At 41.4% G+C, this 17,568-nt stretch overlaps 1 protein-coding gene across 1 annotated transcript in view; it reads right to left on the reverse strand.

Annotated features, from left to right (window-relative positions):
• Nucleotides 1-17,568, reverse strand: part of FANCC (FA complementation group C) — a 281,479-nt gene that overhangs the window by 35,621 nt on the left and 228,290 nt on the right. Inside the window, exons 9-10 of the mRNA XM_044920602.1 lie at nucleotides 11,297-11,453; nucleotides 310-362 (exon numbers count right to left, since the gene is read on the reverse strand). Coding sequence (XP_044776537.1) covers nucleotides 310-362; nucleotides 11,297-11,453 — 210 coding nt within the window. The remainder of the gene's footprint in view (nucleotides 1-309; nucleotides 363-11,296; nucleotides 11,454-17,568) is intronic.

Below are 17,568 nucleotides of genomic sequence, written 5' to 3' on the forward strand. Positions count from 1 at the left end.
TATGCTTTATTTTGAACTAGAGAAAAGTCCTACATGAACAGTTAATGATTTAATATCTAATTCGATTTTGCCTTTCTACCATTATAATTAGAACTTTAAATGGTTTAAAAAAACTTATTTTTAATTCTTAGGCATTGGCTTTTAAATATACACTGATATTTAGGTTTTACCAAATAGCTCAGAGGGGTAAGACAGAATCAGAAACTAACTTCCCCATTGTATAGCCAGAGACTACCACAAAATTTTTTATTCATATTTGGAAACTGGCTTTTCTAGATCAATTATTAGCAAAAATAGCACATCATTTACCTGAACATTTCATCAACAATTCTGAATATGGCAGGGTGGCAGGCTGCTTCAGGCTGTAAAGGAAGAGACCAAAAGAAAGTAAAATATCGGAAGCATTTCATGGATAACATATGACTGGTTATTATCAGGGAGATGAGTTGTCTAGAACTGTTGGTGTCTAGAAAATGGGCATATCCCTTTGGGTTGGGGGAAAAAAAACCAACGCTGAGTGCATGGAAAAAGCCTTGCATTACAAACACAAACTGGTCTCTAGGAGCAAAGAGATTATGGGCAAGCTTTGTTTCTTTATACTCCTGTATGTTCTACATTTTCTCCAACAGGCCAATATGATCCAGAGAAAGAATCAATAAGTATCATGGGAAATTTAAAAATACCTTTCACCAGCATGCTGTAGTAAAGGCAGAGCCTGCCTGTGTTGCTAGTTTTACACCTGCCCGTGTGTCTGACCACCCCCCCATGGCCCAGAAGTGCCCCAAGGTCACGTCTGGGCCTGCTATCTTTTCATTCCTCCTTATTAGGCAATGAGTACATAGTAATTTAGAATTATTATTGAGGAAAACAGTAACTACTACCATCCTGGACTAAATAATATCACATCTTAGTGCACTATGAATTTAACAGCTTAAATTTAGGATGAAAAAGGGGCTAATGAAAATAAAATATAGATACCATCATTTTGAAGAAGAAAAGTGATTTATTCTGTGAATATTTTTGTGATGGTTTTGATGATTTCAATCTGCAGAAGTTGACCTACTGTGGCCTAGGTGGGGCTTCAGTGGGCCTGACCCAGGCTGCCTATCTTCTCAGCCAGAGCTCAAAGCATAACATTAAGCCAGATGAAAATGCCATTTGTGGGATGCCTGGGTGGCTCAGTCGTTAAGTGTCTGCCTTCAGCTCAGGTCATGATCCCAGGGTCCTGGGATCAAGTCCCTCATCAGGCTCCTTGCTCAGCAGGGAACCTGCTTCTTCCTCTGCCTGCAGCTCCCCATGCTTGTGCTTTCACTCTGTCTCTCTGACAAATAAATAAATAAATAAATAAATAAATAAATAAATAAATAAATAAATAAAATCTTCAAAAAAAAAAAGGAAAAAGAAAATGCCATTTGTGTTCTGAAACAGATTTTACAGTAGCATCCAAATGTGAGTGGATTAAGCTCTACAAGGGACATTTCTTTGAGTCCTACTGCACTTGCTATGACCAGCTTTGGTAAACATTTTTTCATAGTCCCTCAGCAAGAAAAGAAGAAGAAAGGATATGCTTTGCCTCACAAGTTTTCTGGGCCATGGTGAAGAAAGAATGGAGTCTATCTCCATAGATTTTCTTTTCCACTTTCCAGTCTGCGCTGGCCTTTTGAATTGTAACATTGAACGTGTGCCATCTAGTGTTCACATCCTGCCACTACAGGCTGTCCCAGCCCACTACAGGCTGTCCCAGCCCGCTCCAGGCAAGAACACTGCCACTTGTTGAAAGGATGGGAAGATTTCCTTTTAATTACTGGAAGAGAGGGATTTGTGCTTTGCAAGTTACAAATTGCTACTCTTTAAGTAGAATAACCCACATTCCCTAATCCTTCATTGATGTGAATTTTTATTTAAAAGAAACCAACTAAAAATTCTCATAGGTAAATTCATTATGTACTCAAGAAATAATGTGGCAGGACCATGGTTCAACAGAAGGGAGGCAAATTATTTCTTGGCTTTGATCTCAGGCAAGTCAGTTAATCTCCCTGTGTCTCGGACCCACTGTAAATAATAACAGTTATTAAGAGGTCACTGGATAAATGCCCAGAAAGTATCATAAACCTTTCTACATATTCATAATGGAAAAATCAAACAAGAGAAAAGCGAACTATATGTTTTACAGTGATTCATCAGATTTGCCAAAAATTTTTCAAACTTTCATAGATGGACAATATGCCTGAATAAGTGTTTGTGTCACATGCACACAAGCAGACATACAAGAGCCTGAAAATGCACTGATAGAAAACCAATATTGGAAATGGTAAAATAGAACCATTCCTTTCAATCCAAATGGTCTAACTAATCCACAGCCACAATGTAAATTTGATGCTAGCAGAAAATCATTCAGTACTATTTACAGGGGGGGCGCCTGGGTGGCTCAGTCGGTTAAGCGTCTGCCTTTGGCTCAGGTCATGATTCTGGAGTCCTGGGATCAAGCCCTGCATGGGGCTCCCTGCTCAGCAGGATGTCTGCTTCTCCCTCTGCCCCTCACGCTGCTTGTGCTCTCTCTCTCAAATAAATAAATAAAATCTTAAAAAAAATACTGATTACAGGGAGGGATTTCTAAATTGCCAATGACAAGATAATCCAATGGGTAGAATAGGCTGCCATGAAAATAAAGGGGGAGAAGAACGTTCTAACTTAGTTTGTTAAGAGAGGACTAGAGTTTGGACATACTTTTATTTTATGCAGTGTTTTCTATCAAAACCACTCAATCCAATGTTTTAAATGTCTCCAGAATGTGTGGAACCTCCTGCTCTCTCCATGCCATTGGACTCTCTGCTTAGATTTCCTTCTATTTAAAAAAAAAAAAAGATTTCCTTCTATCCTAAATATTTCATATTTCAAATATTTATTTGTTCTCAGCCTGCTTCTACAACCCCTTTTAGCTTTTACAACAAATAAGATGCCAGGAGGCAGGAGAACCTTGCTGAAACAGCAGTGGCAGAGATTTTGATTTAAAAACCAGTCTTCCTTGCTGCCCCAGAGCTTTGAACAGCTCTTTCTCATCCGAAGCCTTTACTGATGGTTTTTCAAATGAGACTCTTTACACTTCCCGAGCACATAATTTCAGGGTCAGTAAGTCCCCTCATGAAGCCTGGAGTGGTCACAGGCCAGGCATGTGTCCCAGTGACATCAAATCACAAAAGCAAACTTAAGCTGCTTTTCTTTATCAAGAGAATCCTCCAAATAGAATTAAAGTCTTAATTTATGCTTCTTTGGAAGCCATAAATTTCCCTCCCCTAAATCTTTACAGCATCCTTGTGAGGGAAGAGCCAGACATTTAACCCCTCTGTGCCCTATCTTATTTGTAGAATGGGACCCTACAGCCCACCACGGGCTACCCTGCAACCCAGAGCCTCGAACCCTAGCTCTAAAGCCCTGCAATCTGGGCGATTATCTTTCCTGTAAAAATGAGGGAAAGAAAAACTTTCTTGGGTTCCATCTGTTTGTTTTTCTCCATCCTACCAAAATCTGTTCCTTCTCAAGCTCTCCTCTTCTCCATCTGGCCTAACGATTTCCATGTACACATTATTTCAAGTCTAGGGAAACTATGTCACCAAGCGGCCATCAATAACACACGTTTTGCCTTCTTCCCTCCCCTCACACCACCCCCAATCCTTTCACTGAATGTCGGAGGATGAACAGAAGATGATGATGGAGAGCTTCAGACTCTGGCTTCCTTTTCTTATTGACCAGATTGTTCTGTTGGGTGTGCATCCCCTTCCTGTCTCCCACAGCTACCCAGAAATGCATCGTTTATCTCCTCTCTGCCTAGGACAGCCTATTCCCAGCCCTCAACAAAACGAGGCAAGACAGAGTCAACACAGAAGAAATGCGCAGTGGCCGTGTGCTCTTGGCCTGTTGGTTGTGGGGGAAAGGTGAGAGAGAGGCCAACTGTACAAATAACATCCATGCACACTCTCTGCCCTTGATGCCTAATCTGTTATTTTCATCCCAATTCATCAAGGATTATTACAAGCCACTTGTAACTTGAAAGAGGCCTGAGAACATGGAAGAACAGAATTCTCATGGAAGAAATCTTTCCTCTTTTCTACCATTTTCTGATTCCTCGTGTGTGCTCGATAGAGTATGGGGAAGAGGGGAAGAAAACAGAGACTACAAACCAGAAAGGGAAATTGTACTATGATTCGAGGTAATTCACAGACAAAAGTGAATGCCTCATAGAAAAAAGGGCAGTGAGGAAACAGAAAAGTTCTCAAGCCTTTTCCATTTATCATCCTTCACAGATATTTTTATCTAAAAAATAAAGAGGGAAATTGGAGGTAAGAGAGAAGATGAAGTTCAGGAAGCCTGGAATAGATTCTCTTTCGTGGTCTGTTTTAAGAGAGTTAAATACTTTACTCAGGAACGGTCATTCTCGTCAAGAAGAAATGGCTGATGAGAAGCTTGCCCTCCAGGTGCGCGGTGTACGCAGGAGCCAGCAGTCCCGGCCCACTCAGCCCACTCCTCCAAACCCTGACGGGTGGGAGCCCCTGTGGTGATATATGTATGTAATTGAAGGGTGACTGTATTTACCAGAAGATACCTTTCCTCTTTTAAAAAAGGGATTCTCCAGAAGATTCATTCCAATAGTAAACTTTTTTATGGAGCTCAAAAGCAATTTGGTTTTTAAGATACTGACTTATATGAAACCTTTATATCTATTGTGTAAAGTACCTTTATTAATACGTATGTTTTATTATGCCATTTTCTTCTTTTCTGCTTTCAGAATGCTAAACATAAGACTGTAAATATCCCTTTTACATTTCAGGACCTATTTTGTTTCAAAACTCTCAAGTTTCTTTCAACAAATTTGAGCCTGGAAAAATTATTCTTTATTTTTAATCTTTACCAGATGTTGTTTATACTACAAGCAATTTTTTTCAGTACTCCATAATGCAATTATTGTTTAATTAGTGATAAATGTATCATTTCTGGGCTTAAAAGAAAAACAACTTAAGCACCAAATGTACTTCTGTATTTTAAATTTACCTGTGCTCTCCAAGAGCGTTAAGACGCAGGGGATGTCAGGTCTGGATGCAGAACAAGAACCCCCAAATCTGAAGTTCTTTCTAACCTTGCCCAGTAGCCTCTGTCCAGTGAGCTGAACTTGTGCAGCTTGAGCAGGAAGATAGCCCCTCAGCTTCCTGCTGCTTCTTGGCTCAGTCACTAAGTGGCACTGAAACCCCAGGTCGAACACTGCACTTTGTTTTTTGTTTTTTCTCTCTCCCTTCATTTGACTGGTCGGTTGCAAAGTCCTGCATCCCCAACAGTAGGAATCCCCAGCACTTGCAATCTGGGCCTCCTTCTTTACAGAGATGATGCCTGGAGCGGGGGAGGGGATGTGTGTGTCTGGTGCCCCCCAGAGGTCGATGCTGGGAAGTGCAACTACTGTCCCAGATGCAGATTCTTCACCTTTTTGCTACAAGCGTAAGCCATCACCACACTTTCCTATTCTACCACTGCTAAATTACATGCACCACATTAAAGAGCTCAAAAAAAGAAATGCTTAAAGGACTGCTAATGAAAAAGCAGGAAAAGAAAACCCTAGAAGTTATTCAAGTACAGAAAACTGACATCATCTGGGATGTGGAGTTAATTCTTCAGTATAATCTTTTATTAAAGGGGAACTGTGCTTGGAATGTTGTGTAAAGGCAGTTTTTCTTTTTGAAGTGGCTATAATTGCTCTTTGGAGAATGAAAACAACACATCCTATCTCACATCAGGGGTATCTGCATGCTTTTATTCTTAAGCTCTTATTAAATTAAGAAATAATTCCTCTACCACCCCCCGTCCTCAGCTTTACTGAGGTATACTCGACAAGATAAAGAAATGATTTTCATTGAGCTACAAAGACTTTCAGGTAGGAGGGAATAGATTCAAAATCTGAAAAAACAAAAACAAAATGCACCCCATCTCCCTTCCCCCTCTCCTCCCTGCTCTTTCCTGGGCAAATCTATTGGTGAAGGCGAGGGAGCAGCTTCTCTGGACCCAGCTCGAGGGGCAGGTGGCGTGCGGGGTCAGCCAATGAATGACTGAATCAAAGGGCATGGGAACCAGGGTACATCCCAGCCCTGGCATGCAGCAGGGCAGCCAAGCACAGCGCCACCGTGCCACCCAGCCCGCACTTCTCACTTAAATGTGGAATAGAAACAATAGCTTTCTGGGCTCCACAGACAGAATGGTAACTGGAAAACATAATATCCTTCTCATTCTGGTCAGTCTTGGGAAACCAAACAGGGTCAAAAAACCCTGCATAATTAGCAAGTGGCTTTCACTGCTTTGGTGACATCAGTTTTTTAAGGTAGGTCTGAAGCTATGGATTACGGTCTTGCAGTGTGTGTTCTGTCAAGGAAAACACGAGACTATCTGCTTTGAAAAGTTTCAGTCTGCAGAATAAATGACAAACTGAGGCTAATACTGCCATTTATTTAGGAGCCACCAGTTGTGGCAGGGAGCTATGAACTTGGGGGCAGTTCAGCCCATGGAAGCCAAAGGGTGAGTCTCAAAAGTAAGCAGGTTTCAAAAACGTGTTTTTATTTTATTTTAAAGATTTTATTTATTTATTTGTCAAAGAGAGAGAGAGTGCACGCACATGGGCAGGGGGGAGCGGCAGACAGAGAGAGAAGCAGGCTCCCCTCTGAGCAGGGAGCCCGATGTGGGACTCGATCCCATGACCCTGGGATCGTGACCTGCGCCGAAGGCAGACATTTAACTGACTGAGCCAACCAGGCATCCCTTGTTTTTATTTTAGAAGTCAAAAAGATATATGCATTTAGAATTCAGGTAATATTAGATTGGTGCCTTATTAGTCTTAATAGAAAATAACAAGCTTTACAATCTACACATTTAATGCAATTCCTATAAAATAACAACAGCATTTTTCACAGAGCTAGAACAAACAATTCTAAAATTTGTATGGAACCACAGATGACCCCAAATAGCCAAAGCACTCTTGAAAAAAAAAGCAAAGCAAAGCTGGAGGCATCACAATTCCAGACTTCAGGCTATATTACAAAGCTCTAGTAATCAAAACAGTATGGTACTGGCACAAAAGGAGACACAAAGATCAATGGAACAGAACTGAAAATCCAGAAAATCCAGAAAAAAAAAACCCCCACAATTATATGGTCAATTAATCTTCAACAGGCAGGAAAGAATATCCAATGGGAAAATGTTTCTTCAACAAATGGTATTGGGAAAACAGGACAGCAACATGCAAAAGAATGAAACTGGACCACTTTCTTACACTATCCACAAAAATAAATTCAAAATTGATTAAAGACCTAAACGTGAAACCTGAAACCATAAAAATTCTAGAAGAGAACACAGGCAATAACTTTTTTGACATAGGCTGTAGCAACTTCTTTCTAGATATGAAACTTCTTTCCAGATATGTCTCCTGAGGCAAGGAAAATGAAAGCAAAAATAAACTATTGGGATTACATCAAAATAGAAAGCTTCTGCCCAGCAAAGGAAACAGTGAACAAAACGAAAATGAAAAGGCAACGTATGGAATGGAAGAAGATATTTGCCAATGCCATATCCAATAAAGGGTTAGTATCCAAAATAAGTAAAGAACTTATAAAACTCAATACCCCCCAAACCAAATAATCTAATTAAGATGGGCAGAAGACATGAACAGACATTTCTCCAAAGACGACATCCAGATGGGCAACAGACACATGAAAAGATGTTTATCATCACTCATCATCAGAGAAATGCAAATCAAAACCACGATGAGATATCACCTCACACCTGTAATAATGGCCCAAATCAACAACACAAGAAACAACAAGTGTTGGCGAGGTTGTGGAGATAAAGGAACCCTTGTGCACTGTTGGTAGGAATGAAAACTGGTGCAGTCACTCTGGAAAATAGTATGGAGGTTCCTCAGAAAGTTAAAAATAGAACAACCTTATGCTACAGCAATCACACTACTGGGTATTTACTCAAAGAATACAAGAACACCAATTCAAGGGCCACCTGGCTGGCTCAGTTGGAGGGGTGTGCAACTCTTGACCTTGGGGTTGTGAGTTCAAGCCCCATGTTGGGTATAGATTACTTACATAAATAAGTATTTTTTTTCATACATAAATATCTTTTTTAAAAAAGAGCACTAATTCAAAGGGATATATGCACCCCTATGTCTATAACAGCATTATTTACAATATCCAAGATATGGAAGGAGCCCAAGTGTCCACTGATTGATGAATGGATAAAAATGTGGGATCTACATACAATGGAATATCATTCAGCTTTAAAAAAGAATGAAATCTTGCCGTTTGCAACAACATGGATGGAGTTAGAGAGTATAATGCTAAGCAAAATAAGCCAGTCAGAGAAAGACAAATACCTTATAAATTCACTCACACGTGGAATTTAAGAAACAACAAACGAGCAAAAGGAAAAAGAGAGACAAAACAAGAAAGACTCTTAGCTACAGAGAACAAACTGATGGTTACAAGAGGGGAGGTGGGTGTGGGAAGGGGTGAAACAGATGATGGGGATTAAGAGAACACTTATCATGATGAGCACCAGGTGATGTATGGAAGTGCTGTACCACTATATTGTACACCTGAAACTAATATAATACTGTATGTTAACTACCTGGAATTAAAATAAAAATTTTAAATTAAAAAAAAAAACCTACCAAAAAAAAAAAAAGAAGAAGAAGAAAAAGAAGCAGAAGAAATGAAAAGAAAATACCAGGCTTTCAAGTCCCCGAAAGACCAAAGCACATTTGGGGAGATCATTTCCCTTTGTACAACCTGTACCACACTTTTATCTTTTGTTTTTGCAACATCTTGTAACTATAGAATTTCCAGGGCTATTTCTGGACAGTCCCAAGAGATGGAGACATAATTAACAGTGCTCCATATAAAATACAAGTTACGTAGACCATCACACTTTAATTACTCTCAGAATCCAACTCTAATGTAATAGGTATCAAGTTTCTTCTGGAGGAAAACACAGCAGGCCCCTGCTATCTGAGTCTTCGAGATCTCTCTCTGATACTTCTGCACGGCCTTGTCACTGCACCAAGATACTGTGCTGCGATAAATGAATCAGATGATGCAATTAGGAAGCAGGCTCTTCAGGTTACCCTTGTAATCACTCAGTCACGTCACAGGCATATTCCAGCCTGCCGTGTTTTCTGGCACTGTAGACCCAGGATGCCTGAGGAGAGCGGCCCACGCCAATCAGGGGCTTGCAGCTCTGTACTGTAATTACCTCCCTGAACCATAAGGCATAGAGAGGTCACATCCTGCCAATGCCACAATAAATTAAACCAAATAACACCCTCTGGAATCCTTTAACCATAATGGAAGCTCCGAATCTCTACACACACGAGCCTGATAAATACTTCTGTAGATCAACGGACTGCTAAGCTGTCTGCCTGGGGGATATTAAACTATAAAAGTTGGAGACTGAAGGCTGTGTAGTGCAGTGTTCAGTGGGGGTGACTGCCTCCTGGCTCTCATATGCTGGGATATCCTGTGCTCGCTGGAGTGCTCTCAAGCCAGAGGGCCACAGGTAAAAAGGACATGGGGGAAGTTCAGAGAAGAACCACAGGACCAAAGAAAGGCCGCAGAATCAAACCAACTCAGAAAAGCCAACGGAACTGGAATTTCTCTATAGGGACAAGACCTAAAGAAAATTAATAAGGACCCCACAAGCAAGGAAATAACTCAGTTACTGTTATTTTGTCCCTGAGAAAGGACTAGGGAAAATTAAATTATACCATGTACATTTAAGTTAGAAATAGAGATGTACCTGATAATAAAGGTAATGTTTGGAATGGCCAGGGACTTCTAAAAGCCTTTGTTCATTTTGAATTTTACTGTAGCTATTTTTACGTAAGGTGCATTCTTATTTCTCACCTTCCTATGCAAGTCTTTTGAATGGTGAGGTCAAAGTAGTAATTTTCCTAAAAACAAAAAAACCTCTTGTGCTCTCTCAGTCTTCTGTATCTATCTTCTTTCCTTCCTTTTTTCCTGTCAAACACTGTAAACTTGCAAACCAGCGGGGTTCAATCTGTGCCACTTGGCTTGCAGGGACATGGCTACTGGTGACCGCAGCACCGTGCACAGCTGCCTGGGAGGCCCCAGAACGTGAAGGCAGACAAGAGCCTGTGCAGTAAGGGAGAAGGCTGATGGGGACCTAAAAGGAACAATGGGACAGAGGAAGAAGGCAACTGATTCAATCAGGATTCCCTAACACAGTCTCCAATATGAAAGAGAAAGAAAACAGGAAGTTCCAACTGAATTAAAAAAACCAGAAGGTGTCTGGGAGGTGGGCGTTGTGTGAACTCAGCCAACCTCAGAGCTCCCCGCTTTCCAAGTCTCAGCTCAAGTGGGGAAGTGAACACTCTCTCCTGCCCACTCTTCCTAGCCCCCAACTAAAGATCTGACCGTTCACCATCTCTGAACTGATTTTCTCCACCGGTACAATAGGAAGAAAATCTCTGTGCCCTATGTTCCCCAGGTTACAAAAGCTAATGAGAAAACATGTTAGAAACCACTGAGGTTCTCGTAAAACAGACGCCCAGGGAGCACGGCACCTCCTGTAGTTTTTGGCTTGTTTTTTCAGGGTGCATTGGTCTTTATTCCTGCTCTTAAAAAATGCACATAAATTCCACAGAGTTGCCTCCCACGAAGGGAAAACACCCCCACCGGTCAGGTTCTGAGGATTGCCTGTGAGTCCTGCCATCTGACCCTGGTTTAGGTAATGAAGCCAGTCCATTTGGCCCACTGAGCCCCCAAATTCCCAGGCCTGAGAAGTCCCAAGTACAAGGGAGGGCAGGGTTCAAGGCTAGAAGGCTTATACCAAAAGACAACTTAAAAGAATTCTTAGTTGTTTTTGTTGTTTTAACCTTTCTTCCAGGATTTTGTTTTATAACTCCTCTCATTTGTAAGGTCTTCATTTTTTAAAACTTACTTTTCATATGGAAATAAGAACTACTGTTTTAAAACAGTGTGCCTTAGTATCAGTTCTCGTGAGGGTGCACTCTAAGGTGCACTGACCCAGTAAATCTCACACCTCTCCCTGTTTTCAAGACACGCTCCAACCATGCAGAAAAGCCCCCTAAGCTGGGTATTCCTATAACAAAATGCAGATACATGATTATTTTAAAAGGTGCCAACTGCTCTCGTTTACATTTCCCCTTGCTTTGACTAAAAGAGAGGATACCCAGCATCCTCTTTAAGGATTTTTCTCCTCATCAAAGCCCAGCACGTACCAGTAATGAATCTTTCAAAAAGCATTCGATCCTTCTCAGGAAATTTCTCTCACTGGAGATTAGCTTATCAAAAAGATGCAGTGTTGCTTTTTCAAGGCTGGGGAGGTGCCGAAGCCAGAGGCAGACTACAGCTGATGTGGGGAGAGAAATCTTCTTCCTTTCAGCAAGAATAAACAAAATTTTAAACAGAAATGGGTTACTAAGAAAATAAGATTGAGATAGATCAAAATGCAGTAATGAGTCCAGTTTGTGAATCTTCTTTTCATCATGGTCGTACAGCAGTTAATATTTACAGTAATCAATGAATATTTACCAAGTGTAAGTTTGCAAAATAATGTGAATCTGCTTCCAATTCAACTGAAGAAATTAGAGAAATGCCCAAAGAAACGCTTTCCAAAAGGAAAAACAAGTAGTAGTGACAGAAGTGTTAGTGACAGAAAGATTAGTGATAAAGAATAAGATGGAAAAAGGCCTTGATGGATACCGTCCCGAATTTAAGAAAGTTATGTTTGAAAGTACATCATAAGGATTTAAAGTATGTAATCAGACCAGAGCCACCACCTACTAACTCGATGGCCTTGGGAAAGTTACTTAAACTCCAAACCTCAGTATACTCATCTGTAAAGTGGGCCTATCTCCCTCACCGTGTTCTCAGAAGGATCAAATGCAGTAATAATACATGTGCAGAGATTAGCACAATGCTTGACATCTAGTGAATATTCAGTGGCTGTATTTGTGAATCTGTCGCTTGAAAGTTAAAAAATATTTTCCTTTAGTAATCATTTCAAAAATGGTGGTAACAGCCTGGTAGATCCATAGCTGATCCCTGCCATGGTACTCTATGGGCCCCAAGTAATTTGTGAAGCTATGTTTCCACAGGAGAATGTACGTGGATGTTCCTCCTGAGTCAGGTCAGTGAGTCAGGGGTTCTCCCTCCTCCTGGGAGGGAGCATGAGGGGACACCTAATTCTGAGCCACTGGTGGCTCCTCCCTGTGAACACTGGGCCTGTTTTGGCCTGGGGAGACTTCTCTTTCTCCTTTCAGCCCAGCTTTTCCAAGACCTCCCTCCCTTCACCTGTGGTATCACAGACATCAGAGTACTTGCCAGGTTCTGCCAAAGATGTTTACTGCCTTTACTAAGAAAAACAAAAGCTGAGGGCACAAAGGCCCCCTCTTAGCCAAAAACCCCTTCAGGCCTTTCCCTTCACCACGGCTTCTGGGCCACTTCTCTGCAGGAGCTGGTGTGAAGCCCAGAGCATGGGCGCAGGCGCAGGAAATGAATAGGCAGGGTCACAGTGCAATTTCTCATGATTTCTCTTTTTTCTTCTCCCTCGGCGTACCTCCTGTAGACCTTTGTCCTGGATTAACTCTGGGGCAAGGCCAGACAAAGCTGAAGAGTCGGAAGGACTCTCACAGACAGGCAGAGTACAGGACAAAGGGCAGGACGGAGGCCCCCCTCTGACCCTCTTTCTCATCTCATGTTCTCACCCTGAGCTTCAACTCTTCTGGGAAGTCTTGCAGGACCCCCTTCCCTCACCTCCCCACACCTGGCAAAGAAGAACTGCCACGGTGCCCCCCCTCTTGCATCACCTGGCCCATCTGGGGGCCACGCTATGGATGTCCTCTCTTGTGCCACTGGTGCTTTGGGCTGCAAGCCCCATGCCACCTCCCCTATCATCCTGGATGGCAAGGAGCTGGTGGGCATCCATGCAAGGAAGAGGAGCACTTCCTGTGAGGCATTCAAAGTGCCAGGTGCAGGCCAAGCAAATGGGAACAAAACAGACCTAGTCTGTACCCCTAGCACTTGGGGCCCAGTGGGAGGTACACATACACATACTAAATTGAGAAAAAGGCAATGAAGGAAAAGGGCAGGATGAGGTAAAAGAGAGTAACAGAAGGGGCCTGACTGAGACTGGGTGGTCAGGATGGCCTCTCCAGCTGAGTTGAGATTAGCTAGGTGAAGAGTAGCCAGAAGGGCATTTCAGCTGAGGGAATGGCAGCCGTGATGGTCCTGAGACAGGGAAGAGCAACGTCAGACGGAGAGAGAAACCCCAGAGAGCGAAGGTGAGGTGGCTTGTAAGGCTTTGGGACTCCATTCAGTGATTATTCTGGTCCAAAGGACTTTATACAGAGGAGTGCCAGGATGCGGTTTGCAGTCAAAGGTCAGTCCGGCTGCAGCAGGGAGAACGGATTGTGGGCCTAGAATGGGTGTGGGGAGCTCAGGAGCCCGGGGGGCCGGTGCTGGCGGTGCTGGCGTGAGCCGGGCAGCAATGGAGGAGTGAACGGACGGCCTTCCTGGGTAAGCAAGATGCCTGGACCCTGTGTCCACTCCCTTCAGTGTTTGCGGAAGTCTTTTCAAAGTCTAGGCTGTCAGGCTGTCAGCCAGTTTTAGTCACATTAACAGACCCCTGGGAGAGGTTTCCATCCAGCTTTCTACAGGAGAACTTCCCTGGACAGGGGCGAGGGTAACTGTAGCCCCTGTCATGAACCAGAAAGCCCCCAAGAGGCAGGGATGCTCTGAGGTGCAGAGGGAACTTGGCTGCTCAGTGGCTCCTCCCTTCCCAAACAGCAGGGACATCTTTTGACCTGCATTCACCACATCTTATTTTTTTTTTCAGGATCCATATGAAATAACTATGTATGTCATTAGAGAAGTTTCTCACTTCAGGGAGAGTTCTTCATGCAACACCATTCCCAGGGCCTCTGAGCAGCCGTGTGCAGTAAGTGTGATTTTTACCTAATGGTCACAGTGGCCGAGTGATGCCTGGCAGCACAAAGCTATGAGCCGTTGAGAATGAGCAGTAGATAAACATGAACAAATATAAAAAGGAAGCCAGTGTAACATGGTAGTTCCATCAAATATCTGAAATAAAAAATACTGCTTAAAAATTTACAGAAGATCTGCAAAATTATATACTCAAGTCAGTAAGGATATAATATTTTTGTTCTGTTCTCAGAAACAGTTTAAAAAATGTGTATGTTGGGCGCCTGGGTGGCTCAGTTGGTTAGTGGCTGCCTTTGGCTCAGGTCATGATCCCAGGAGTCCTGGGATGGAGCCCCACATCGGGCTCCTTGCTTAGCGGGGAGCCTGCTTCTCCCTCTGCCTGCCACTCCCCCTGCTTGTGCTTGCTCTCTCCCTTCCCCATGTCAAAAAAATAAATAAAATCTTTAAAAAAAATAAAAAATAAAAAATGTGTATGTTAACAATTATCTTTTTATTACCCTTTATTCAGAGTATACTCATTTATTTGCTGTGATTAAATTTATGAACTCATGTTGAAGAAAACAATCTATTTTGCCCTAAAACATCAAAAATTTAACTCTTTATAATCAATACTGGTGATGAAGAAATCACCAAAACAATATGATCTTAATATACTTGCATAACAGAATTTGACTAGACCAACACATTCATATTATGTAAAATGCTCTAAAAGTGTACCAGGTGGGTTTTGAAATAAAAAAGGCAAATTACATTATATGTCAATTACATCTCAATAAAACCGGGGGCTGGGAGGAGGCAAATTATGAAAGAAGAACACAAATGGCCAATAAAGATATGCAGATTTTCAACCTTATTAATAGTAAAGAAAGGTAAACTAACACAGCTATCATTTTCCTCCTCACACATCAGCAAATGTTTACGACAACGTCCAATGCTTTAGTAGGTACAGGGGACATATGTTCTCAGAGGTGAGATGGAATGGCTTTGCTCTTTTGTTTATGCATACCATCTAACGAACTGTAGAACAGACATTATCCTGGCTTTCATAACCATACTTTTGTGAATCTGCCTGGCAGAAATAAAAGCATCAGTTGGAGGATATTCACTGCAGCAATATTATAAAAACAAAATTAAAAACAACTTGAATGCATCTACTGGAAAGTAGCTGAATAAATTAAGGTCCATTCATATCAGGGAATATGTTCCTATTTTATAAAAATGAGCTGGATCTATAACCCTTGAGGGCTAGCCAAAATATATTGGTTAGAAAACAGGTTCCAGAGTCATGTGTATGGTGTGATGCTGTTTTTGTTTTTTGTTTTTAAAACTACTTAAAAAAAAAGAAAAAACTGTTTTATATAGATTTCTATGTTTACAAGAATATAAGGTATGGTTATCAGAAGTACTAGAGGGTGATAATGAGGATAATTAACATTTTCTGTATATACTTCTGTATTGTATTGTTTGACCAGATAAAATGAATATATTATTTCTGTGGAAATTTAAAGAGCCAATAAAGTCACAGAAGATAAAAATGTTTTAAAGGACACTGAAAATTTTCATTCTACTCTACTGAACATGTGTTAGTCATAGAAACATTAAGGCAGTCCTTTTTCTACTCTAACCATACTTAACTCCATCTATCTAGCCCAGATACCGATCAAAACTTGGTGTAATACATTAAAAGTTTCTCATTTAAAATAGGAGGAATAGGCTTCCAGTCAGTGCTTTCATGTAGAGCAACTAAGTCTTTTTTTTTTTTTTTTAAGATTTATTTATTTATTTGAGAGAGAGAACGTGTGTGTGACTGGGGGGCAGGAGCAGAGGGAGAGAATCTTTAAGCAGACCCTCTGTCAGGTGGAGAGCCTGACATGCGGCTCGAATCCCACGACTCATGAAATCATGACCTGAGCCGAAACCTACAGTCAGACATCCAACCCACCGAGCCACCCAGGCGCCCCAAACATCTGAGTCCTAGTAACAATTTCTGACACAAAGCAGGAGAAGCCTGACAGGACACTACCGTGTCCAACATCTCCTGCTATTAGTCTGCTAGATAAATGCCTCCTTGGCATTTAGAAAACTGTACTTTGTTTCTCCAAAATACTGAGGCTGTTGTTTGTCCCATCTCTTCCAAAAAGAGGCAGTATATAAAGAAAATGGTTCAGGTGCTTAATAAATAATTTTGGCTCCAACTGTTTTTTGATAGCTACAATAGAAACAGAATGTGGAATTCAATTCTTTGCAAAAACGGTTCTTAATGAAGGCAGTGCCTGTCAGTAGGGAATGTCAGAGAGGCGAAGGGAAGGAAGAAGCTTCCTCACTCAAGACAAACAGGCAGTAGTCCACCTTTCCAAACCAGAAAGAGATCAGGGCTGTTTGGGTTGCCAGAGAAGCCCACAAAAATCGTATCAGCTTTTCTGGAGAACTACTTAATTCCAAGGAATTGGAAAGAACACTCTCTATTATATCCCAAAGGTGTACTTCCATGAAAACTTGATCTAAGAAGTATAACAAATTTGAGGACTGTGCCATTGCCACTTACGTGTTCAGAGAAATCACTTTTCAAAACAAAGAGCAGCAACACCAAGCAAAGGAAATGTCCAAACCCAAACATAATGGAATGTCTATTACAAATCAGAATCAGCAGGTTTTTATTTGAAAAGTAAACTTTTTCAATGCCTAATTTTGTGACCATATCTTATTAAGGTTTAAAAGAAAAAGAGGATCTCAGGAAGTCTCAATAAATGGATAAACAGAGTTTTAGTTACTACTACTCATCTTTGTTACCTTTCTGTCTTTGGTATTACACTAACCTTTCTTTGTTTATTGACATTCACCTATATCATTTGAAAACACTTAAAGCCTGATTTTTCTTATCTGAGCTGAAAAAGTACAGAACCAGTAGCTTGGCAAAAGGTCAGCCTTTTCTTGTACTTTACTTTCTTTTCCTGGTAGGCACCTTTGGAGGCTGTATTAGTTCTTTCAGCAACAGGATTTAAAAAAAATTTTTTAATAGGGAATAATACACACACACACACACACACACACACACTATAGTTCAGCAAAAGGAATTTAGCTTACATTTGGCCTTAGCTCAGTGACATTTCCATTAGAAGGAAAAGATATAAGCTTGAGAAAACCTAATAAAACATTATAAAAAATGATAAAATTACTAAAGTCAACAATAATAATAGCAACATGTGAACAGTTACTGAACGTTTACTCTGGGTGCGAGGCACCATGCTAAACGTATTACAGGCATGAGACCCATTTAAATACATTTCAGTGTGGGGGCGCCTGGGTGGCTCAGTTGGTTAAGCGACTGCCTTCGGCTCAGGTCATGATCCTGGAGTCCCTGGATCGAGTCCCGCATCAGGCTCCCTGCTCAGCAGGGAGCCTGCTTCTGCCTCTGACCCTCCTCCCTCTCATGTGCTCTCTCTCTCTCATTCTCTCTGTCTCAAATGAATAAATAAAATCTTTAAAAAAAAAAAAAATACATTTCAGTGTGCCTAACGTCTGTTACCCCACCACAGTTATAAAAAGG

Source organism: Neomonachus schauinslandi, chromosome 13 (genome assembly GCF_002201575.2).
Source record: "Neomonachus schauinslandi chromosome 13, ASM220157v2, whole genome shotgun sequence".
NCBI lineage: Eukaryota > Metazoa > Chordata > Mammalia > Carnivora > Phocidae > Neomonachus > Neomonachus schauinslandi.